This window comes from Callorhinus ursinus, unplaced genomic scaffold (genome assembly GCF_003265705.2).
Source record: "Callorhinus ursinus isolate GAN/ISIS: 27379988/994484 unplaced genomic scaffold, GSC_fseal_2.0 scaffold17, whole genome shotgun sequence".
In the NCBI taxonomy this organism is placed as follows: domain Eukaryota; kingdom Metazoa; phylum Chordata; class Mammalia; order Carnivora; family Otariidae; genus Callorhinus; species Callorhinus ursinus.
The window spans coordinates 16,326,396-16,352,198 of NW_027397079.1; the positions used below are offsets into that span (position 1 = coordinate 16,326,396).

At 40.6% G+C, this 25,803-nt stretch overlaps 2 protein-coding genes and 1 pseudogene across 17 annotated transcripts in view; 2 read left to right on the top strand and 1 right to left on the bottom strand.

Moving 5' to 3' along the window:
- CFAP97 (cilia and flagella associated protein 97) overlaps window positions 1–21,461 on the bottom strand; it is a 47,569-nt gene extending 26,108 nt beyond the window's left edge. The window contains exons 1-6 of one of the 9 annotated variants that reach the window (XM_073902313.1): window positions 21,340–21,461; window positions 20,992–21,056; window positions 20,270–20,819; window positions 18,409–18,648; window positions 7,219–7,321; window positions 5,641–6,677 (exon numbers count right to left, since the gene is read on the bottom strand). In XM_073902313.1, coding sequence (XP_073758414.1) covers window positions 5,641–6,661 — 1,021 coding nt within the window. In that variant the 5' untranslated portion in view covers window positions 6,662–6,677; window positions 7,219–7,321; window positions 18,409–18,648; ... (1 more) ...; window positions 20,992–21,056; window positions 21,340–21,461. Of the gene's footprint in view, window positions 1–5,640; window positions 6,678–7,218; window positions 7,322–9,214; window positions 9,280–13,520; window positions 13,822–18,408; window positions 18,649–20,269; window positions 20,820–20,991; window positions 21,057–21,339 lie in introns of those variants that run through there. The other 8 variants (XM_025885973.2, XM_025885974.2, XM_025885975.2 and 5 more) reach the window with 8 other exon arrangements.
- LOC112834534 (ubiquinol-cytochrome c reductase complex assembly factor 6 pseudogene) lies at window positions 1,936–2,193 on the top strand (annotated as a pseudogene).
- SNX25 (sorting nexin 25) overlaps window positions 14,054–25,803 on the top strand; it is a 134,310-nt gene continuing 122,560 nt past the window's right edge. For 7 of the 8 annotated variants that reach the window (XR_012381127.1, XM_025886108.2, XM_073902305.1 and 4 more), the window contains exon 1: window positions 21,481–22,015. Coding sequence is in view for 7 of the 8 variants with exons in the window: in XM_025886108.2 (XP_025741893.1) it covers window positions 21,608–22,015 (408 nt within the window). In the remaining variant the exon portion in view is untranslated. Of the gene's footprint in view, window positions 14,132–21,480; window positions 22,016–25,803 lie in introns of those variants that run through there. The other variant, XM_073902307.1, reaches the window with a different exon arrangement.

The window sequence follows — 25,803 nt, forward strand, 5'->3', positions numbered from 1 at the left end:
AAATCGTTGTGCTAGAGCAATGGGGTTGGTGCTGGAAATCTGGAAGAGTTGAAGATAGACAAAGTCCTCAACGTGATCACTCATCAACCTCATGAATCATACAACTGATCTTATAGATTAGAAAGTAGCCCTAAAATTATTTTAAAAAGTGAAAATTTTTACAGTGGATGGCTTGACAAAGAATTAAGAGATTTTCCCTAAAAAAGAATATGAATCAAATATATTAGCAATTATAATTTTGATGGTGGTACAGACGTATTCTGTGTCTTTCAGATGCCAATCTAAGAAGAGGTAAGTGTTAAAAAATCAAATGTCAGTGAAACATACAAAATACACTTCCTAACCATCCTGGCTGTGCAACAACAGAAGTTTCCTTGGTTCCTTCACTGACAAATACTGCCTATTTTGTGCCAACAGCTGCTGGATTTGGAGATTCTAGCAATGACTAAGATCCTGCCCTTATGTGGCTTACACTCCAGTGAGAGAAATAAGCAAGCAAACTACACTAATTCCAGGGTCTGATAAGTATCCTGATGGAAGGAAACCAGGCTTTTGTGACAGAGCCAGGGGGAGGGATGTGAAGCTACCAAAGATAGAACACCCAGAAAAAAGTATCTCTGAGGAGGGGATATATAAACCAAGACTTGAGAAACAGACAGAAGGTGTCTATGCAAAGGAAAAGGGCAACAGTAAGTGGAAATGCCCCATAAATACAAAGTATCTGAGAATAGTAAGAAAACATTGTGACTGGAGCAAGGTAATGAAAGATTTTTTTTTTTAAAGGAGATGCAAGCAATAACCACATTATGTAGAGTAATGGTTTCCATCAACTTTAATAGCCTATTAGACTAACTGCATCAAAATTTCTGTGGAGCTTAGGCATCAGTATTTGTTTTGTGTTTAATAATTTATTTATTTATTTTAAGATTTTATTTATTTGACAGAGAGAGACACAGCGAGAGAGGGAACACAAGCAGGGGGAGCGGGAGAGGGAGAAGCAGGCTTCCCGTGGAGCAGGGAGCCTGATGCAGGGCTCGATCCCAGGACGCTGGGATCATGACCTGAGCCGAAGGCAAACGCTTAACGACTGAGCCACCCAGGCTCCCCTGTGTTTAATAATTTAAGTCTTCCAGGTGATACTAATACACTGCCTGGGATGAGAATCACTGACATTGACTCTGTTAGGCTACAATAAGGAATTTGGATTTTATTCTTAACATAAGAGTGAGCCCACTGAAGAATTAAGAAGGAAACTAGTAAGACTAATTTTATTTTTAAAAGATCACTCTGGTTGTTAGGGGAAGAAGCAAAGGGGCAAGAACAAAAAAAACTCAATTCTGAAAGTTTTAAGAGATTGGGTGGAGTGGAGGCTTAACAACTAGATGGTGATGGCCAAATTCCAAAAGCCGGATTTTTCAACACACTAAACAGTCAATAGGTATGATCAGAGCAGAAAGAAAAGAAAACCTACAAATAAGGGGGCAAGCATAAATTCCTCCAAAATACTTTACCCTTCTGACTGTGAGAATCATTTGACTACATAAGGGATTTGTATATACTCTTCTTACATTACCACCATATATAAATTATGTAGCTAAAGATTTGTTCTTTCAACAGCATTTCAAACAAAGACAAAGAATACTATTTACAATTTAAAAATGTTATCTTCAAATGACCTAAAATCTAACCTGCAAACCCATTACAGTTACATTTACTAGTGTAAAGTTTCAAGTTGTTTTTACTTCACCTGGAAAAAATTGTTTTTTTCACACTAAATAATAATAAATTGGTATGTTCAAAAAATAATAAAAAACTGATATGGAAATACAGCAATAAAAATGTTTACTAATTAAAAAACATTTATAGCTTACAAAAAGATATACCATGCTCATGGATTAGAAGATTAATATTCTTGGCCCTCTGACCCGCGGCCGAAAGCCGGTGCGTTCTGCGACCCCCAACCATGCCCGCGGGCATGTCCTGGGCCACGTATCTGAAAATGTTCACTGCCAGCCTCCTGACCATGTGCGCCGGGGCCAAAGCGGTGCATAGGTACTACTGGCCGGACCTGACAATACCTGAAATTCCACCAAAGCCTGGAGAACTCAAAATGGAGCTTTTGGGACTGAAAGAGAGACAACATGAACCTCAAATTTCTCAACAATAGAAACCTCAAAATACTTAACTCTGCCAAGAACTCTGTGAATAATATTGTAAATATTAAATATATATTTTTAAAGTTAAAAAAAAAGATTAATATTCTTAAAATGTCATACTACCCAAAACAATCTACAGATTCAGTGCAATCCCCATCAAAATACCAATGGCATTTTTCACAGAGCTAGAACAAAGCATCCTAAAATTTGTATGGAACCACAAAAGACCCCAAATAGCCAAACCAATATTAAGAAAGGATTAAAAAAACATGGTATTACACTTTTTGATTTCAAACTATACTACAAAGTTATAGTAATCCAAACAGTATGGACTGGCACAAAAACAGACACACAGATCAATGGAATAGAACAGAGAGCCCAGAAATAAGCACACACGTTATCTAGTCAATCTAGGACAAAACAAGATTATACAATGGGGAAAAGACAGTCTCTTCAATAAATGTGTTAGAAAAACCGGAGCGCTAGGGCGCCTGGGTGGCTCAGTTGGTTAAGCGACTGCCTTCCTCTCAGGTCATGATCGTGGAGTCCCGGGATCGAGTCCCACATCGGGCTTCCTGCTCAGCAGGGAGTCTGCTTCCCCCTCTGACCCTCTTCCCTCTCGTGCTTTCTATCTCTCATTCTCTCTCTCTCTCAAATAAATAAATAAAATCTTAAAAAAAAAAAAAAAAGAAAAAAGAAAAACCGGAGCGCTATATGCAAAAGAATGAAACTGGACCATCTTACACCATATACAAAAATAAACTCAAAATGGATTAAAGATTTGAATGTAAGACCTGAAACCATAAACTCCTAGAAGAAAACATAGGCAGTAAGTTCTCTGACATCAGCCTTTGCAATATTTTTTTGGACTAGTCTCCTCAGACAAGGGCAATAAAAGCTAAAATAAATACGATTACATCAAACTAAGAAGCTTTTGCACAGTGAAGAAAACCGTCAACAAAATGAAAAGGCAATCTACTGAATGGGAGAAGATATTTGAATCATACATCTGATAAGGGGTTAATATCCCAAATATATAAAGAACTTACACTCTCAAAAACTATCAAAAATAACCTGATTAAAAAATGGGCAGAGGACCTGAGAAGACCATAATGAAATATTGCCTCACACCTGTCAGAATGGCTAAAATCAAAAAGACAAGAAATAACAAGTGTTGGTGAGGATGTGGAGAAAAAGAATCCCTCATGTACTGTTGGTGGGGATGAAAACTGGTGTAGAAAACAGTAAGGGAGGTTCCTAAAAAAAAATTAAAAATAGAAATAGCATATGATCCAGTAATTCCACTACTGGGTATTTATCCAAAGAAGTAAAAAAACACTAATTTGTGGGACACCTGGGTGGCTCAGTTGGTTAAGCATCCAACTTTTGATCTCAGCTCAGGTCTTGATCTCAGGGTTGTGAGTTCAAGCCCCACACTGGGCTCCATGCTGGGCGTGGAACCTACTTAAAAAAACAAAACAAAACAAAAACACAACAAAACACTAATTTAAAAGATATATGCACCCCTGTTTACTGATTATTTACAGTAACCAAAATAAGAAAGCAACCCAAGTGTCCATACATAGATGAATGAAGAAAACATGGTATATATGTACGATGAACCATTACTCAGACATAAAAAAGAATGAGATCTTTTCACTTGCAACAACATGGATGGACCTAGAGGGTATAACACTGAGAAATAAGAGAAAGACAAAACCATGTAATTTCACTCATCTGTGGACTTTTAGAAACAAAACAAAGAAAAAAGACAAACATACTCAAATACAGAGAACTGGTGGTTGCCAGAGGAGACTGGGTAGGTGGATGGGTGAAATAAAGAAAGGGGATTAACAGTACACTTGTCATGATGAGCACTGAGTACTGTATAGAACTGCTGAATCATTACATTGTATACCTGAAACTAGTAACACTGTATATTAATTACACTTTAATTAAAAAAAAAAAGGGCAGAGACCTGAATAGACATTTTTCCAAAGATGACAGGATGACACACAGATGGCCAACAGGTACATAAAAAGATGCTCAACATAACTAATCCTCAGGGAAATGCAAATCAAAACCACAATGAGGTACTACCTCACACCTGTCAGAAAGGCTAAAATCAACAACACAAAAACAGGAGTTGGTGAGGATGTAGAGAAAAGGGAACCCTCTTATATTGTTGGGAATGTAAATGGTGCAGCCACTACAGAAAACAGAATGGAAGTTCCTCAAAAAATTAAAACCAGAAATGCCATATGATCCAGCAATCTACTTCTGGGTATTTATCAAAAGAAAATGAAAACACCAATTTGAAGAGATACACACACCCCTATGTTCACCGCAGCATTATTTACCACAGCCAAGATATGGAAGCAACCTAAGTACCTACCGACTGATGAATGGATAAAGATGTGGTATATATACACAATGGAATATTACTCAGCCATAAGAAAGAGATCTTGCCATTTGTGGCAACATGGATCTGGAGAGTATGATGCTAAGTGAAATAAGATGAAGACAAATATACCATATTTGTCTTTCACTTGTATGTGGAATCTAAAAACCAAAACAAAAGAACTAACAAAACTAAGCAGACTCACAGATATAGGAAACAAACTGTTGCTTACCAGAGGACAGGAAGGGTTGGGGCTGGGGAGGGACAAAATAGGTTAAGGTGATTAAGAGGTACAAACTTCCATTTATAAAATAAATTAAGTCACAGGATGTAATGTGCAGTACAAGGACTAAAGTCAGTAATATTGTAATAATTTTGTATGGTGACAGATGGTAACTAGACTTATCACGAGTATCATTTAATAATGTATAAAAGTATTCAATCATTGTGATATATATACCTGAAACCAACAAAATACTGTGTCAATTATACTCCAAAAATTTCTATCTTAAAGGAACTGAAACTTGAATTATGCTATTTCATCAACTTGGTAATTATTTTCAAGTAATCCTCTTTAACCTTTAACTTAAAGTCTGAATAGTTCCCTACAGTTTATTCTGAAAATTTCATTTGCCAGCACTCTTGCTTTCTCTGATATGAAGACAACAGGTCAGGTTATTTTAACTTTAGTACTGTTGCCTTTCTTAAAGAAGAAAGTGAAATATATCTTATACACAACTCTCAAAAGTGAAAAACATCTGGCTCCACCTCTCTCATTTCTGTTATCTGGTCCCTCTAGACTTTATGACTTTGTAAGACACTAAAACAGAATCAGGGCAGTAGTTTCTAGTCCTAATTAGCTTTTCAATATTATAACTAATGATATTCCAGGTATTTTTATAGTAAAATAGGATAAAAACTTAGGTAAAGTTACTACATCAATTATCCCAAACAATAAATATATCTAATAGAAAAATCAATGCAAATTCATAGCATTTGATATTTAAGCTCAATATACCATGAAGTTTAGTATTTAATATTTAAGTCCAATATATACAGCTTTTAAAAAGAGAAGAAAATTACCTTTCAACAGATGATTGAGGTCCATTGTGTCATGTAAGGCTTTCTGTTTATATCTGTGGTCTGAACTGGAATCTAACACTGAAGATTTTGATGTGAGATCAGGCCCTTGTTTTTCTTGCCCTTTTTTTGTTGATTTCAACGATTTTGAATTAGTTTTTAAATCCTCAATATTTCCATATACTTCTTGACTCACGTTTTCTTGCCTTTTAACTTTTACTTTTTGATCATTTGATGCTCCCAGTTCAAAAGATTGAACAGGGCTGATGTCTGGAGTTGACAGAGGAGTGACATCTGTCACAGTATCTTCAGATTCCTCATGGTAGTCATTGACTTTTGGTTTAGTACTTGAAGGCTGTATTCCTGTTGATTTCACTCCTGCTTTATATTTCTGTTTTGGTGACAAGTGGGTTACACCACAGAGACGTTTCTTTAATGATGGCGATGAATCAGAAATACAGCTATCAGACCCTGCATCTGAACAATCTGTGCCTGAACTTGAAGATGAGGAGGACAAAGAGGAAGAGGAGGAAGAATTACTTTTGGAATACTTTTTACTTATGTTTTTTTTAAAGCTATTATATGGTTTAGCTGACTTGGACCTGACATGTTGCTTTTTCCCATCATCACTGCTTTCCTCTCCATCTGTATAATAATCATCTTCACCTTCTTTTATAATTTTGGGACTTCTACTTGGAGTGGGCAAGTGTATTTTATGCCCTGTTGTAGCATCCCACAATTTTTTTGATCTTGAAGTGGTCAATGATAAAGAATTTCTGGTTTGCATATTATCATTTTCTACAGGGTGTTCTTCTGGAGTAATTTTCTCCTTTACTGCATTTTCCTTACTTTGTATTCCAAATTTCAAGTTTACATTTTCTGTATCTTTATCTATTCTCTCTTTAGGGTCATCATTTTGCTTGCCAAAAACTGAGTTACTTTCACATTTCTTTGCTTCTTCAAAGTCACTGTCAAAGAAGGAATGGTCCACTTCACCTTCTGATATATCTATAAACTGATCCATGATGGTAAAAATATATCTGAAAAAGAGGCCAGTGTTACCATCAAACTAAAGAATAATTTCCCAATACTTTTCACTTTTTACAGTAATTGCATATCCCAAACTGAGAAGTTTGATTATAGAGAAACATGACAAAAAAAACACCAAAAAAATAGTAACTCAGTGAAGTGATAATCAGGCTACATGGGTAATAATAAATTGTACCAGTGATTTGAAACATAAGTAAGTCTAATAGTTCAGTTCACAAGAGTACTCAAGGCAAGCATATCACAAACATATACCTAGGTGAATATCCATACACCTAGGTGAACCCTAAAGAAAATCTGCCTTCTGTAAGTACAATTAGAGTTTAGAATAAAAAGGGATGGTGTCACAACCTTCCCAAATCAGCTAAGCCATCTTGAATTTAGAATTTGACCTCTAATATTATTCTACACTAAAAAACACACACAAAAAACAAAAAAAACCAAAAAACCAACAATCAAAAAACTGTAAGGACTTGGAAGGCAGCTGATTCTATTTTTGGAGGGAAAGAAAAACAAGGACCTAGAATATCTTACTGTTATCAGAAGGCACAGTATTCAAATATGCCTGATATCGTGGTAATACAACAACGGCTCTAGTTTAAAGGGGCTTCCACTGTCCACATTGGACAATTCAGTACTGGAAAACAAAACACACAAAATATGGTTAAAAATGAAAAAGTACTTCTGTAGAAAGCTATTAGTCCATAATGATATTCAAAAGGGCAAATAATATGAGGTACATTAAAGGAAAGGTATGCATAAATTTCCAATAATATATAGCCAACAATCCAATTATGCACTCAGTATATTCAATTATGATTAATTCTACTACAATAAAAAATTATGTAATCTGTATTCTAAATCAGCCATAATACTCTGGAGCCTTTAATTGCTTAAGTGATCCCGCAACCTATAAAACAAGTACAAACATGATTTAAAAGTCAACCAAACTCATACTATTAGTAATGGAATAGGTTAATAAGACAGATTCGAGGTATATGTGGTAATACATTTTATCATCATTGGGTAACTTTTTCTGCCTTTAAGGTTTTGAAGAATTTAAGAGATTCTGACATATTGAACAAAAAATTTAACTATTCACAATCAACTTTTAAATGCCTAAGGAAATCTGATTAATTGAATTAGTAAGTTAAGACTTATCAGATTTATTAAAAATGTCTAAGTGCTTAGCTAGACTTCCTTTATTAGGTGTGTAAGTATCCCTTGTCAGGTGTTCAAGGTACTTAAAAAAATAAAATACTCCAAAATTTTAATTGTGCTGTTCATAAACGGTATAGAATGTTCAGGGAAAATTAAGCTAAGTGAAGATTAATCAAAGTACAAATGAGTTTTAAAATTCTAACACATTATTAGACTTAAATTGAAATAAGATATGCAAGTAGATCTTAAAAGTTTAAGAAAAATCAGATGACTTATACCTAAATAATACAAGAAATATTATTTCCCATAGCACAGATCAATGTCCTCGTAAGTTTTAAAACTCAAATCAACAGAAGGATGCCTCCTCCACAAATCCTCAAAGATATTTAATAAGGTTTTAGATGTCATATTTATCCACATTGAAATTAAAGTTTACTCTCTTATAAAAATTGAAACTTATCTCCTTGGCATTTGGCAATTAATTTTCAGAGCCATAAGAAAGTCATAAGCCTTTGAATCAGTACCTTCATTTCTGAAATTCATTCTAAGAATGTAATACTAAAAAGAAAGAATGGTGTGCTGAAAAAAACTTGAACAGAAGAATATTATGACTCCATCAAAAGAATTATTTATATCAGGGGTCAGCAGGCTACTGTGCATGAGCCAGATCTGACCTGCTGTTTCTGTAAATAAAGTTTTACAGAACACAGCCACAGGTTTAGATATTGTCTCTGACAGCTATCACACTGTAACTGCAGAGTTGAGCAGCTGTGACAGAGACCATATAGCCCACAAAGCCTAAAATATTTACCAACTGACCCTTTACTGAAAAAGTTTGTGGACCCCTGATTTAGGTGATATATCAGCATGAAAAATGCACAATACAAAACTGTTATCCACACTGGAATAACAATACAATTTACACATTTAAACAAAAACTAGGGGGGGAAAGGGCAAAATTAAGTTGACCTGTTAGAAGAAAACCAGCAATCCCACTGCATTTTTAATATTTCCATTACTGTTTTTAGAATAGTGTCCCTGCAATAAATTAAGCAAATAAGTGATGATTGGGAGTCTGCACAATGATAAAGAATGAACAGAGTCAGACACACTCAGGCCCAAACTTGGTTCTGCCACTTCCCAGGTGTGTTTCTGGGCACATGTACAAGGATGTTCATCATAGCACTACTGTTTGTAATAGCAATGAGTTAGGAAAAAACTCAATGTCTAATAAGAGGAAAATGGATAAGCAAAATGTTGCATAAGATATACTGTATGTCCGTCAAAAAGGATGAGCTGAGATATACAAAATGTTTACTAAAAGAGTGGAATTAAATGAACAGTTATATAAAACTGAAAACACACATACTGAATTCCTCATGGGCACAAAATTACACAGCATGGACTGGAAGGACATCATTCAACAGCTGAGTATGAGGCTGTAAGGGGAGAGAAGGGATGAAGGTGAAGAAGCCCCCAAGGGGTAAAAAATAAAGAACCTGGCAGAGGCCTGTGATCATTGGTTATCACATCACAAACAAAGAGTAGGACTGAGGGGGTACCTGGCTGGCTCAGCAAGTTGAGCATGTGACTCTTGATCTCAGGATTGTGAGCTGGAGCCCCATGTTGGGCGTAGTGCCTACTTAATTAAAAAAAAATTATGACTGATCACTGTCAATCTAATTCTGTTCACCTGACTTCAAAAAGGAAACCAACAGATCAAAGCAGCCACTAAATGGTGGATAGCTCTTATAAACATTATTTTGTCATTAAATTCCCAATAAAGTTACCCTCTTTTGTAAGGTAATTAACTCTTTAATCCAAACGTCAAGGGATGGAAGAAAAAAAGGGTTGCGGATATTTTTTTTTCTCTCTTTGTTACGTGGTTAAGAATACCTTTGTGATTAAAGAAATTGGGGGAGAGGGGCGCCTGAGTGGGTCAGCCTGGTTAAGGGTCTCTCAATTTCGGCTCAGGTCATGATCCCAGCATCATGAGATAAAGAGTATAGAGCCTGCTTAAGAGTCTCTCTGTTTTGCTCCCTCTTGCCCCTCCCCCACCCCCTCCGCTTGCGGGTGCTCTCTCTCAAAAAAAGTTTTTTTTGAAGTTTCTCCAAATTTTAAAAACAAATGGTTTCATGGCAGTGCCCAGAGCATAAATTTCCCTAGTCAGTTTAAAAAACAACTCTTTCAAAAACAAATCATCCAAATCATTCTCACTACCATGCCTCAGAAAGACTTTACATTTTTCAGGAAATACACAAAATTACTAACATAACTAAGTCTCATTTGTATTAGTGCTACTATTCTAGTACAATTAACAGCTAAAATGTATCTAAGTTTAAGAGGTTTTTATCATTCCCATTTACCAATGAGAAAAATGAAGCAGCACAAGAACTTGCCCAGAGTCACAAAGCTTGGTAAGTGGCACAGCCAGGATTCTAAGGCAGGCATAGTTTAAAGATGTTTTTAATCACTGTTTATTCTGCTTCAAAGTAAGGTCCTTGAGTAAGATCTGTTTGTTTTTAACCTTTAGAATACATTGCTGTGATATCTATGATTTATCTGATAGTAAACTGTCAGCAAGATAACAAGCTCTTCTCACCACTGGGACTTTTAAAGGAAAATGGAACCTATTTAGCAATATGGATTTAGGAACAGAAAAGGATGGTCTGTACAGTTAAAATTAGATACACATGCCAGTGATTGCCACACATTTTGCTGGGATTTATTTGCGATGTAGCAGTTTTCCACTAACAAAGTAAATGGGAACAAACCTCACTGGAACCACAAATTAAATACACCAGTAGTAGCCTTGAGTAAATTAAAAAGTGTTAACCTAGGTAACAAGAATTCAGAACTTTAAATTAACTTATGACCCTCTCTATCCCAATCTGAGCTTGTGACCAAACCACCTTTCCAAAGACAGTAGTGAATTCCAAAGGTATTTCTGACAAGGAGAGTGACAAATCCGGAAGTCACTAAACTTGAAATGTTTCCAGCATGTCTCCTCTTTATGTGTTTGGCATATCAAGTCAAATTTTGTGATCCCCGATAAACCTTGAGTGAGACCTATTTAAAGTTCCCTATAAAGGTGCACGGCAAAATAATGCAAGTTAGAGCTAATACCCTTCCCCTACCCTCAGAGCTCCCCAACAGTCCTGAAAGGAAAAAATTTTACCCCCTTACATTAGGAATGAAGAGACTAAGGCCTAGCAATTTAAATGGCTTTAACAATTTAAATTAGTTTGTATCAAGTATGCCTCTTACGACTTCAAGCTTTATCGAATTTGTGAATTAAAAAAAAAAAAGGAGATGGACAGGTGAAAACAAGGATTCAAAGGTTCTGGATAAATGGAAAAGAAACTAACATTCATATAGATTTTATTATGTGCCAAGCACTGTTTTAAGCACTCTTTCATTGATCACTTACCATGGATTATCTTCACTGACCATTTAATACTAGTAACAACTCTGAGGCTAGAGACAAGGAAACTGAAGCACAGAGGTTAACTGACATGTTCAAAGACCACATGGCTAGAAAGCAGCAGAGTCAGGATTTGAATCCAGACAGTCAGCAGTCTTACTGATTATGCTATACTGAAACAAGCAGAGGAAAATTAATAAGCCAAAAAACCTAATGGGGAGGTATACTCTGAAATAGCCAAACAGTAACACAATAATAGCACAGACACAGAATGAGGGAAGGTGAGGAGGGAAGGTGCACTGAGGGCCCCAGCTTAAAAGAAGGTTCACTGAAAAAAGACTTGGAGCTTACCAAGTGGCAAAAGCATGACTTAGAAATTAAAAGATTAAAATGCTCTTAAGTCATACCGGGATAGCAATATGCAGTCTTCAGATAACTTGCATTATATCCTGCTTGGTCAAACTACTTCTTGAATGAAGCATTTAGCTCTCAGTGCTATGGTGAAGAGTCTAGAATCTAAGTCATGATCAATGGTTTATAGAACAAGGGATTCATAGCTAGTAAATGTAATGGCTAAGAGAAAAGGTATGCTCAGATATTTAAAGGACTGTGATATGAAAAAAAGATTTTAGAGCTGTTATTTGTAGTTCTTTGTAGTTCTTTGTAGTACATAAACCTGTTCTTAAATCAACGTAAGAATTGTTCAAAATGGAAAGGGCTACTTTCTAAGATTATGAGCCACGAGTCACTAGATAATGTTGGAGCAAAAACTGAATGTCCACTTGCTGGGATGCTACAGAGGGAATCCATGCATTAGGAGGATATCATTTTCCCAACCATAACATTTTATGAACTAGGTCTAAATCCCAACATCTATTTGTAATCCAAATGATTAGGTAATTCTTTGAAATCCGTTTTTCATAGCTAACAGTTTGTGCCTTATCTCCTTACCAAACAGGAAACTCCTGGATCTTGCTCATCTTTATATCCCCAGTGCCTAAGGTAGGATCTGACAAATATTAGACATTCAAAGAATGTTTATCTGATGAAGGAGTTTGGAGTTCGGAGACTTAAGATTGATCTCTAGTTCTGCCCTTTACTATGTAAGCAGAAAAATCACTGCTTATCCCTGAGCTAGTTCCTTGACAGTTTCCCACAATCGTCCCCCACCCCCCCCCCACCACACACACCAGAATTAACTATCCCCTTATCTGTATTTACATGGTTGATGAGTCCTCAACAGTTAAGGACCCACCGTACTAAGTGGTCACAGTTCATGAGAGGTGGCACATAAATAAACCTGGGAGACTTTTCAGGCATAACATCCCACAGATAGGGTTATTATAAGGACTTAAGCTCCCTGGTGATTAAACTGAATTTATAGAAAAATTATCCAACGATCCCATCCACTAAGCAATCCTTCCGATAACACTTATTTCAAAGTTAGTGAGATTCAACTTACATTGGAAAATAAAAATGTGGACTTAAGATTGTGAAGATTCTCTTTACAACATATTGCGAAAGGGTAAAACTTAAATGATAATTCATTTAATAACTCTTTGGGGCTCAATGAAAACCGGTATTTGTCAAAGCTGCCTGGGCGTCACTTGGACACTCACCACCATTTGTATAGCTCCTGCAGGGCCAGCAACAGAAATACTAACGCTTTTTAAGTTACATCAGGAAAACACAAGTAAGAATCTGGCATTTTTTAAACTGTCATTTCGTTACTGTGACATCACATTATTTCTGTAATTAGGTGTATAATACGGTCCAAACAAGGCTGGGTCCACGAAAATCTCGGCCCAAAGTAAACACCCGTTTTCCAGGGACTTGAGTCAAGGGTCCGTTCACCACCTCCTCCTGACCATCCCCCTTCACCTCCCCGCACAGGTAGCAGAAGATAACTGACAGCCCCTCAGGCTCGGGAGTTCAGAGTCAAGTCCTCAGAGGTGGGCGGCGCCGACCCGAACCCGGCTCCCCAGTAACCACCACTTCTTGACTCAGGGCCGACCCCGGCCCCCAGGCCATCCCCGAACGCATCCTGGAGGTAGGCCCGGCGGTTCCCAGAGGCGCCGGCTGGGGCTGCGGGCGGCCCCACGGACCCACCGGCCGCGGGCTCGGACGCCTTTGTTGTGGTTACACACTCCACTCGTGGGGCTGGCTGGGCCGCAGAGCCGACGGAGCAAAAGGCTGGGAGTCCCGGCCCGCCCGCCTTCCTAACCTCCCGCGCTGGCTTCCTCATACCGACCCTGAGTGCTCGCTGCTGCCTGGGCTCCAGAGAGAGGAAACGGATCCCGAACGGAGGCGAGGGTGGCGGGCGCGTCGCGGGCGGGGAAGAAGGGGTTGCTCGCGCGCCGCTTACCTGGGCGCTGTAGCCGTCGCAGCCGCCTCGCGCGCCGCCAGCGGCGTTCCCGGGTCGCGCGCACGCGCCACCGCGCGCACGCAACCCCCGCACGCGGCTCCCAGCCGCATGGCTCTTGCTTCCGGAGGCGGAGAGAACCGAAAGGGAAAGGAGGGGGTGCAGAGGGAGCGCCGCGAGTACCGCGGGAACTGGGCGGAGGGCGACGGCGCGGCGCGGCGCCTCCTCGTGGCTCCTCGCGGATGGCGTCATAGAGCGCGGTGGGGCCGCCGAAGGCCTAGAGAGGCTCGAGCGCCGCGCCCCGCTGCGGGAGGCGGGGAGGGGGAAGCCAGGCCCGCGACTCCGGAGTGGGAAGGGACGCGTGAAGAAATGAGTCTTGGAGGCGGTCAGTTGCCCAGTGCCCCGTTAAGGTCTTATTGCTACTGTCCTCGCTACTAATGGCAGTGCGGGTGGACCTAGTTGTTATGGTGGCTGATGGGGAAAGTGGCTTCAGTTATCTTGTAAGTCCTTACCAAAACAATAGCAGTAGTAAATGGGGGCAGCTGTGACTTTGTGATTCTTTTTATCAGCAAAGCTCAGATCAGAGAACCAGTTGGTTCTATGATCCAAGAGCTGGTAACACATTAGAAAGCCCTCTGACTACTGGTGAATGAAGTGGGTGGTTAAAACCAGAAAAAAAATCTCTGTGGAATATGTTGAATGCCATAATTTTTCGGATTTGAACTCACAGGCACATAGTAGGTGTGGTAGAATAATGGTGCCCCAAATATGTACACTTCCTAATCCCTGGAACGTGTGAATAGGCCATTTAACATGGCAAAAGGGACTTGGTGCTATGTGGTTAAGAATCTTGAGATGGGAAAATCAACCTAGATTATCCAGGTGAGTTCGACGTAATCATATAGATTCTTAAAAATGAGAGTCAAGGAGCGCCTGGGTGGCTCAGTTGTTAAGCGTCTGCCTTTGGCTTGGGATCGAGCCCCGCATCGGGCTCCCTGCTCCGGAGGAAGCCTGCTTCTCCCTCTCCCACTCCCCCTGCTTGCGTTCCCTCTCTCGCTGTGTCTCTCTCTGTCAAATAAATAAAATCTTTAAAAAAAAAAAATGAGAGTCAAGAAGTTTGGAGCCATTAATAGGAGTGGTGGTCGTAGAAGAGGTTGTAATGTAGAGCACCGTGACTGTAGTTAACAATACTGTACTGCATATTGGAAAGTTAATACAGTAGATCTTAAAAGTTCTCATCACACACAAAAAAAGTTCTCAGGGGTGCCTGGGTGGCTCAGTCAGTTAAGCCCCCAACTCTTGATTTCGTCTCAGGTCATGATCTCAGGGTGGTGAGATGGAACCCTGTGTGAGGCTCTAGGCACTGAGGGTGGAGCCTGCTTAAGATTCACTTTCCTTCTCCCTCTGCCCCTCCTCTCACTCTCACTCTCTCTCTTAAAAAAAAAAAAATTCTCATCACAAGGGAAGAAATAGGTAACTGTGAGGTGATGGATGTTAACTAGACTTATTGTGGTATTCATCTCATATACATATATTATGTTGTACACCTTAGACTTATATGTTGTTATATGTAAGTTATATCTCAATAAAACTGTAAAAAAGTTTTTTAATTTAAAAAGAGCAGCGGGGCGCCTGGGTGGCTCAGTCGTTAAGCCTCTGCCTTTGGCTCAGGTCATGATCCCAGGGTCATGGGATCGAGCCCCCTCCCTGCTCCGCGGGAAGCCTGCTTCTCCCTCTCCCACTCACCCTGACTGTGTTCCCTCTCTCGCTGTCTCTCTGTCAAATAAATAAAATCTTTAAAATAAATAAAAATAAAAAGAGCAGCAAGAGGTCAGAGGGATGTAAGGGGTCCCTGAGTCAAGGAAAGCAGGCATCTCTGGAAGCTGACAAAGGGAAGGAAAGGTATTCTCCCCTGAAGCCTCCTGGAGGAATGCAGCCCTGTCAATACCATGATTTTAGACTTCTGACCCCCAGAACAGAAAGAGAATAAGTTTGTGTTGTTTTAAAGCACCAAGCTTGCAGTAATTTATTACAGCAGCAATAGAACCTAATGCAATGGGTACTCAATACAGTTTTCACATGAGAGTGCGAAGAAAGCTAGGAACTACGGGTTACCCATATCCTAGGGAGTGTCACTAAGGAATTGACTCTATTTTTGTGCTTTACAATGTATCTTGTACTTTTGAGTTGTAATCGCCAACAAGTACACAGGATCATTTTGTTGTTTTTGTAGGCTAAAAGGCAGAATTTCACTTAATTCTGCTTGATGAAACTATGCTGGTACCATTTCCCAGGGACGAGTGTCTACTCTGGTCAAAAGTTTGTTATAGAAAGGGTTTGAAGAAACATTTCTCCAAAGAAGACACACAAATGGCCAATAAGCACATGAAAAGATGCTCAACATGACTAATCATTAGGGAAATGCAAACAAATTTTAATACCACTTCACACACATTAGGATAGCTATTATAAAAATAAGAGAGAAAATAAAAAGGATTGACAAAAACGTGGAGAGAGTGGAAACCTTGTGTATTGCTCATGGGAATGTGAAATGGTGTGACTGCTGTGGAAAAACTATGGCAGTTCCTCAATAAATTGAACACAGAACTACCATATGAGCCAGCGATTTCACTTCGGGTATATACACGAAAGAATTGAAAGCAGAGTCTCAAACAGATATTTGTATACCCATGTTCGTAGTAGCATTATTCACCAAAGCCAAAAGATGGAAACAACCCAAATGTCTGTCAACAGGTGGATAAACAAAATGTGGTATATTCACACAGGAATGTTATTCAGCCATAAACAGGAATGAAGTTATGATACATGCTACAACATGGATGAATCTTGAAAACATTATGCTAAGTGAAATAAGCCAGGCACAAAAGAACAAATATGACTCCACCTGTATGAAGTACCTAAAATAGGCAAGTCACAGTAACAGAAATTAGAAGTGGGGTACCTGACTAGCTCAGCTGATGGAGTGTGCAATTCTTGATCTTGGGGTTGCGGGTTTGAGCCCCACATTGGGAGTGGAGATTGTTTAAAAATAAAATCTTTGAAAAAAAAGAATAGAGGTTATCTGGGGCTTGGGGGGTGGAGAGGGGAGGGGGAGTTCTTATTTAATGTGTACAGAGTTTCGGTACAGGATGACAAAAGTGATCTAGAGATGGATACTGGTGATGGATGTACAACAGTGTGATTGTACCTAATACCACTGAACTGTACACTTAAAAATGGTTAAAGTATTAAATTTTGTGTATGTTTTATCATGATAAAAAAAGCTTATTATATCTTAAACTTTAAATATGGCTCTTTCTGGACTATAAATTTATAAAATTTTGCCTTTTCCCTGGTTTTCATTAGTCCATATTGAATGAATTAATCAATAACATGAAATAGATTGTAAATAAGCTTTTTTTTAAAGATTTTTATTTATTTATTTGACAGAGACACAGTGAGAGAGGGAACACAGGCAGGCGGAGTGGGAGAGGGAGAACCAGGCTTCCCACTGAACAGGAAGCCCGATGTGGGGCTTGATCCCAGGACCCTGGGATCATGACCCGAGCTGAAGGCAGACACTTAACGACTGAGCCACCCGGGCGCCCCTGTAAATAAGCTTCTTCAGGACAGAGATTTTAATTTCTTTGTGCCGTTTCATAATTCTGGTCAAAGACGGTCATCAACTCATAAGTGAAAAAAGGCTCTTCTCCAGATACATTGAATCTGGACTCTTTTATCAGAAAAGATGAAAATAATATCCCTTGACCCCTTTTCAAAAAAGTTGTTTTTCACTTATTATAAACCTCTTGAAACAGAATATAGGCTTGACTATTTCTGTAGAGAGCTATTAAAAGAACTTTTTGCATAATAGCTGGAGGTTTTTTCATCTATGCTAAACTTTATGAGTAAATGGATTTTTTTAAAAAAACTTAGGAATTAAGTTTTGAAGGATGAAGTCTTTCCGGGGTTGAAGTTTATAAACCAAATTGAAATTAAATGTAGTTAAGTTTCATATATTTTAAGTATCTAAAGGGGGGTACTTCAAAATATCTAAATGCTGTAAAAGGAAATTGAGAAAGCAAAATGACTTAGATTCACATTTGAATTTCCTGAACTTCCACAAAGCAGAATTAGTAGCTCTCTTCTTGCCACCATAGAACTTTGTAATACCTTAGTAATATATATTACATTGCTTTATGCTTCTCCCCCATCCCAAACAGAATGAGAGCTCTTCAAGGACAGAGACCATAGTTTTTTAAAGATTTATTTATTTTAGAGAGATGGGGCAAAGGGAGAGGGAGAGAGAGAATCTCAAGCAGACCTCACTGAGCAGGGAGCCTGATGTGGGGCTCGATCCCACAACCCTGAGATCATGACCTGAGCTGAAATCACGAGTGGGACGCTTAACCTACTGAGCCACCCAGGCGTCCCCAGAGACTATGTTTTACACTGCTTTCTAACAAAGCACCTAGCTAATATTTTTGGACTGAATGAATGAATAAAAGTCACATACTACCTTCCAGAAGTTTACAATCTATTTAAAAGCCGATGAATGCTATTATTATTGTATTGATTTTGTAAGGACATTATTTGTATAATACAGAAAGCCGTTTGTTTTGCCCTTTGACATTACTTTTAACTATTTGAAAGATGGCATCATGGAGGAGAATCTTGTAATATAGGTTCACCACCTACTAGCTGTGTGATTTTGAACAAGTCATTTAACTTCGCTGAGCCTGTTTCCTAATCTGGAAAATGAGATTATAAAACTTACCTTATGTCCTTTATAGAGTTATAGTGAGGAACATATGTTTTAAAAAGAATTTCCAAAAGTTGAAGTTTCCATTGAGGGGCACCTGGGTGGCTCAGTCAGGTGTCTGCCTTTGCTGTTCATGATCCCGGGGTCCTGGCATCTAGCCCCAGCATCTGGCTCCCTGCTCGGCGGGACGTCTGCTTCTCCCTCGCCTAGGGCCCTTTCCCTCCACTTGTGCTCTCCTGCTCTCTCAAATAAAATCTTAAAAAAAAAAAGTTTCCATTAAAATATGAGATTATTTTTACTACTTTTTTGGGTCTACTCAATTATTCTAGATATAGTATCATGGAAGAATATCAGATTTATTCATTCAAAAGTATTTATTAAGGGCCTACTCTCTGCAACCCCTATTCATACTCTAATTAATATTCTAATATTAATTTTACTTTCCATAGGTATGTTCTCTTTCCTAGAGCAAATAAATGACAAATGAAAGGTACTTTTTGGCTTCTTTTTGGCAGTATATAAAAGCTTTATATAATATTAAATACATAGTGTTAATCTGAAAATATTCAAAATCCTTTCCTAATTTATGCAAGTACATTTAATCAATATTGTGTCCTGCCTACTTTATATTTCACTCTGCTCATAATACATATGAAAAAGCATAAAGATCAGTTCAAAAAGTTTTTTGGCCCACATGCATTTTGGAGAAATTAGATAAGTAAACACAATTTATATTCTTTCTTTATAATCTGCTGCCCAATAATACTGGATATCAAATCTAAGTGAGTGTAGAATTGTTTTCACTTTGTTTCATAACTTGAAAATATTAGAGTAAAATAAAGTTGAATGATACAGCTGTATCACCAAACTCTTCACTGAGAAACATAGTTGTATACTGTCTCCCTTTCCCCTATCCTTCCCTAGGTCCTTTTGTTCATTTTATAGGCAAATGGGATTAGATTATGAAGAACTATCAATTCCAGGAACAAGAAATGTGAATTTTAACATATTTACAGTGATAAGTCACTGGATACCACTGATTTGGGTGCGCAGCCAGATGATCCACAAGAAACTGATTAGTATATTCTGTCAAAGCAAATTGTGGTAGGTCATTAAAGTAATGCAACCAGTGAATTATACTCCCCATATTTAAGCCCATGTGTAGACCTCTCCCTCTTTAATTACTGGTTGGGCCATATGATTTGCTTTGGCCGATGGGACATTAGCAAATGTAAGGTAAGCAAAAGCTTAAAAACCTTGCACATGGCATCCCTGAGACTGTCATGTGAAGAAGGCCAAGCTGACCTTTTGGAGGGTAAGTACACAGGGAGCAGAGACAAGCCATCTCAATAGAGACTCCATAGATCTAACAGCCCCAGTGTATGCATCCAGGAGACCGTAGTTTCATTAGTGACCCCAGGCAAGAAGAGCAGAATTGCCCAACTGACCCCAGTCCAAATTGCTGACCCACAAAATCATAAGCAAATGAAATGGTTATTTGGTGGTAGCTTGTTATGCAACAATAAGATAATTGACACACCATATTTCCAGTGTGTCTTCTTTTGGATAATAACCTCTTGGATAATACTTAGTTTTTAAAAGAATAAATAACTAGCTGGAATTTAAATAAAAGCTTGAAACGAACAAAAATACTTGGCAGATAAAAATATCAAATTGCACAGCTCATTGTATGTAAATTATTCTTCATAAAACAATAATTACAAAAAAGAGAATTGAAAATAATAAAAAAATCCACCAAATATCTTACTTCCTATGAATGTTGTATTTTTTTCCTTTGTTGAAATAATGACACCGATGATGCCTTATAGAAAAACAGTATAGTCATAGTAATTTAAAAATATATTTTAATGCTTACTTTTCTTCACTATGCTCCCTGGGAAGCAGGATCTAAGTCATTTGATTGGAAAACAATAGTGCTGTTGAACTGTAGAAATTCTTCAGGATTGTTTCCCTGTATCTCTCATCCATTTACTTCTTCCCTTTCTTCTTTCTATTCCCGAATGGCCCTATCACCCATCCTTTCAAATCATTAATCTCTTCAGAATTCCTTCATTTCCTTTCCAATTCTTTCATCTATCAAAGATACAGCTGCTGCTTTATTGGTCTTAGTAGTAATTACTAGTATTTAGCATATTAGCATCTTTTCAGTAAACATCTGTATATTAACGATGGGATCATGATAGGAGAATAGGAAAATAATGTAGTCTAAAAATTATTTGGACCTCTTTCGCTTGTGTAGGTAGTAACATTTGTATTGAATCTTTGGTAACAAAAATATAGGGGCTGGGAGCCAAAGTGATCACGGCAACTGTGTACACACTTTGGCACCAGGCCGACTTTTTGGGCCTTTCGATAACTAGCATTTGCAGGCTTTATTACTCTTGCACGTTCGTCGGATTCTTTCCCTGAAGGAAATAAAAGGAAGGTTGTTGGGGAAAACTGTATTAAAAGTGAGGATCAGGAATGATTGCCGATTTTATCTAAATAGCAGGTGAAAACAAAGCAGAAATCTGGGGAACCGTAAGCATGGGAGATTACTTGTCAGGGAAGAGCAGAGAGCGAGGATTAAGGGATCACCTGAGCCGGAGAATTACAAATGCTTCTGACACCTGCAGCAAAATTTTCCATCCACGTACGGCACCCTGGGGGGAGGGGAGGAGCAGCCCAGGACCGAGCAGTTATCCCGGCGATTGGTCGCGCCCCCTCTCCTTGAGGGGCAGCGACGGTCGGACCCCGCCCCCGCGCCGCGGGTGGGCGATGGGGGCCGGGCGCGGCCGGGCACCTCCCACCTGTCACTCAGCGGGCCGCGGCCGCCCTCCGCCTCCCCCCCCCCCCCCCCCCCCGCCTGACAAGTACCTCGGGGCCTCCCCCACCCCCGCTCCGCCTCGGGCTTCGCCCGCTTAAGTCACAACGAGGTCCGGCTACCTGGGCGCGCCCGGCCGGACGGCTGCGGAGCGGGCGCCGGCGGGCGGCGCTGAGGGCTCGCTGAGAGGAGCTCGGCGGCGTCTGTCGGAGCACTTCCCTCGGTGGGCCGCCGGCGAGGGCATGAGCGCCGACTGCCTGTGCCTCAGGAGCGGCGGCGGCGGCGGGAGCGGCGAGGGGAGGAGGCGCCGCGCAGAGGCCACCGTCCAGGGCAGCGCCAGGGGACAGCAGGGCAGGAAATGTGCCTGTCCTTAGCGGCACAAGAAGCAGCATGCACCCCGATGCCACCGACAGCAGCGGCGCCGGCCTCAACCTCGCGCCGGCCGCAGCCAGCGGCGGCCGCCCTGCCCCGAGCGCCCCGGGCGAGCTGCGGCCGGACCCCCGGGAAGACGCGGCGGCACCGGGGGCCCCTGGCGGCGGGAGCTGGCGAGTGCCAGCGGCCGTGGTCGCACTCGCCGCCGTGTGCCTCTCCTGCCTGGGGCCCGGTTGCTGGCAGGCGGCCGGAGGCGCGGGGCCGTGCACCGTCCTGCTCGGGCTCAGCCTCTACCTGGGCTGCGCCACGGCCGCCTTCCTCCTGGGGACCCTGTTCTCCCTCGTCTGCCGGAGCCGGCGAGCCCCGCCGCCCGACTTCGTCGCCGCCTGGAGACGGCTGGCCGCGGCCGCCCGCCGCGCGCCGGGGGTAAGTACCGGTCTCTCCTCTGCCTCGCGCGCCCGGGGCCTCGGCTCGGCCCTCCCCCGCTTCCGGTGCCAGCCGCCCGCTCTCGGAGCCCCGGGTGGCGGCGGCGGGGCCCGTCCTCTCCGTCCCGGTTGCCCGGGAGGAACGGGGCTGGGGTTGGTCGGCCCGGCCGGCAGCTGCGAGCGATCCCCCAGCTCCCGCGGGAGGCGGGCTCCGGGCTCCTCCGGGCTTGCGAGATGCTCGCCGTTAGGCTATGTAGTTGCTCCACAACCATCCCCAGGCACAACCTTGATAGCTGAATAATCATTCCAAATCTTGGATGTTGCTCTGCAGTTGGCGACGGGAGCACTCACTGTGCGCGCGCGCTGCGCCCTATATCGGTCTTTGTATTTCTAACCGTTCTCTGGGGGAGGTAACTTGATGACCTTTTACCGATGCGGAAACTTGTTCAGAGAGGCTAACTTGGCTTAGTTCTCACCCTGCCGGTACCTCTCACCCAACGCTGTGTACACTTTTCACCACACCATCCTGCCACCCACTACGTAGATCAGTAGCGCAGCCCCAGCTAGTTTCTGTGATTTAGAAAGGGGATGTCAGAAATCACTTCAGTTTGCAACAAAAGGAAAAGTATCCCCAGTGAGGTGTGGGACGGCAGGGCGGTGGTTAGGGAAGATAGGAATGAGCGCTTCTCTTCCTTAGTGCCAAACCGCCGCTTGATCAACCTCCCAGCTTCCTCTGGTAACCCTCTAAGTGCAACTTGATTCTGTTGTAGCTTGTTAGCTTGTTGTGTTGGGGCACATTATGCTGAGGCTGAGATTTGTTTCTGCCAATGATTTATTTAACACGGGTTTACTAAGAGAATTGTAACTTCCATTTCATAAGCCGGTAGGATACAGGATAATGTCTCTAAATAAGCCAGTGAAGAAATAACTACACTCCATAAACCAGTGGTAGATGAGTACACTATTGTTCAAGGCGATGGGGAAATAAAGTCCAGATTGACTGACTGACTGATTGATTGATTTGGAATTGGTTCTTGGTAGAGTCAGTGCTTTCAACCAAAAGCTGGGTATTAGCTGCTGGGACACAGAGCTAGTGGACAATGGCATTCGTGTTGGCAGGCAAGGCGAGCTGCTTTGAAGTTTAGTACTTTAGGGACAGTTACACAGTTTGCACCACTGCCTGTGAGAAATAGGCTCACCAAGGCAGAAACAGATGTCCCTTCCCCTCCTGAGACTGCTGCCTGGTTTAACACCCCTGCTGACCAAGAGTTGCCTGACCACAGCAGGAGCAAGTGTCTCAAGACCTACAGAGGGCCGTTCATATCAGCAAAGAGTAGCCTTGCCCAGACTGAACACTCTGGGTAAAGTCCACACAAATTACCGGTATTTAAAGTTTAAGTGTCCATTACGTCATACTTATTCTGCCATATGTTTCGATGGCTAAGCACTCAAGAGCACAATACTTCTGCAGATCTCGTCTTGACACGGTTTCTCAAATTCACCTGCTGATGAAAACAACTTCACTTAATTTAAAAATATGGATTTGAAATTATAACCAATACACAACATAATTTGCCACTTAACTGCTTGACTGAATGATATTGTCATTAAACTGAAATTGCCCAACCACTTTAGGGTAAGGGCAATGGCAGTGGTTCAGCTTCATAAAAATATTTGTTAGAAGGACCATTGCCCCCTTGGGTTTTGTATTTGCTTATAATATGATCTGCTTACTGTTTTGTAAATATCATCACTCTCTTCATCAAAACTACCCTGTCCTGAGTCGGTCACTTCTGAATGCAGCCCTCAGATAATAGCTGGAGGGTTGTACATAAGGGAGTCAGGCATCCTCACTCTGTAAATTGATGTAAGAGTTCAGTATATTGGGGCGCCTGGGTGGCTCAGACCGTTGAGCATCTGCCTTTGGCTCAGGTCATGATCCCAGGGTTCTGGGATAGAGTCCCACATCGGGCTTCCTGCTCAGTGGGGAGCCTGCTTCTCCCTTTCCCTCTGCCTGCTGCTTCCCCTGCTTGTACACTCTCTCTCTGTCAAAAATAAATAAAATCTTAAAAAAAAAAGTTCAGTATATTAAGGAACAGGAGCTTCTGTTTTCCTCGGTAGTCTCAAAAATTAGTAATGTTAATTTCTTTTAAAAGCTTTCATGTAACAGTCCTTTTTTCTCCTATCTAATTAAGCAAGAGTTGGTGGGCAGGTGTATTTTTCCTCTTAATTTTTCTCTACAACGATAGAAAACAAGGATCCTGATTTTACTAGCTGGTTTATTGATTTATAAATGATGTCCCCATTCTTTAGAGTATTGTAAGAAATTATAATTCAGTCAGTATGTATTTATCGAATGTTTTATATGAGCCAGGGATTATTCTGGAAGCTGGGATTGAATCAGTGAGACACATAGGAGCCCTACTCTCTGGAGATTATATTCTTATGGGAGATCAAGCCATAAACAAATAAATGAGGTATTTTTAGATAATGATAAATGCTTATGAGACAAAAAATAGGAGTTAAATGATTAAGAGTTCCTAGTAAGTGAGAGCAGGAAGTTTAGATGATGAAGTCAGGGTCAAAACCCGGAGTATTGCATTTTTGCCTCTGAAGGCATAAAGCCTTATGTTGTGGGTTACCACCCTATTTCCTGGAAAATACATTTCCCCAAACCCCCCAGCTCATTTATACCTCTGGGTAGATAAAACTTGGATTAGCACCCAGAAAGATGGTTTAGTAGAGGAATTTGAAAAAATAGTACTTTAAAGGTGACAGAAAATGAAGCAGTATATGTAATCCTTTTTTTTTTTTTTTTAAAGATTTTATTCATTTATTCATGAGAGACAGAGGGAGAGAGAGAGAGAGAAGCAGAGGGAGAAGCAGGCTCCCAAGGAGCAGGGAGCCCGATGCGGGACTCGATCCCAGGACCCGGGACCATGACCTGAGCCGAAGGCAGACGCTTAACCATCTGAGCCACCCAGGCGCCCAGTATATGTAATCCTTAATGTATACAACCAGAAGATTTCAATTAATAGAAGAAGTGAAGTATAATTTTAAGGAAAGTAGATTATTGGTCATTCTTTGGAACTTGGATTCTTATAGTAGTCTTAAATGAGAAAATAAGGACATTAGGAAAATGTAGTTTCTAAGCTCTATATTGTAATTGAAATGCGTATTTTTCACATAAAATTTTATTTTTTTTACAGGACTGGTGTTATTTACTCAAGCCTTTAGTTATGCTGTATTGTTTATTTATTTTACCGCTTCCCCTAGTTGTGCTATATTTCTAATTTGTATTTAGGTATTTTTTTTAATGTTCTGTTCTTCATGAATGGAAGCATAACATGTGGTGTAGTATAAAACATGTCACTTCTGTGGGGGTAGGCGCTGGACCACACAGGTCATCTAACATATGTGGAGGGGGAGGCTGTTTAGTAGTGAACCAAATGGTGCCTCTTAAGATACAGTGACTACTTTACTACAGAAATTTTGATTCAGCATGAAGAAAAGAATCCTCATTTGTTCTTACACATTTTGGATTCTTCTAGTATCAGCCAGACAGGTCAGAGGCTGGGATCTATCCTTCTAGCTGTCCATTCTTCCTTCCTCTTTTTTTTCTTCTTGGTCTCCTTCTATAGAGGAAAAAAAAATGCATACACCGTTAAAAGTAAACAACCTCAAAGAAGCCCAAACTAAAAGTGACAAGGGGTTTTTGTGTCTAGGAGTGTTTAAAATGCTTCTGCATGCTTCACAGTGTACTTATTGGCTGTAAACTCCATGTGGTTA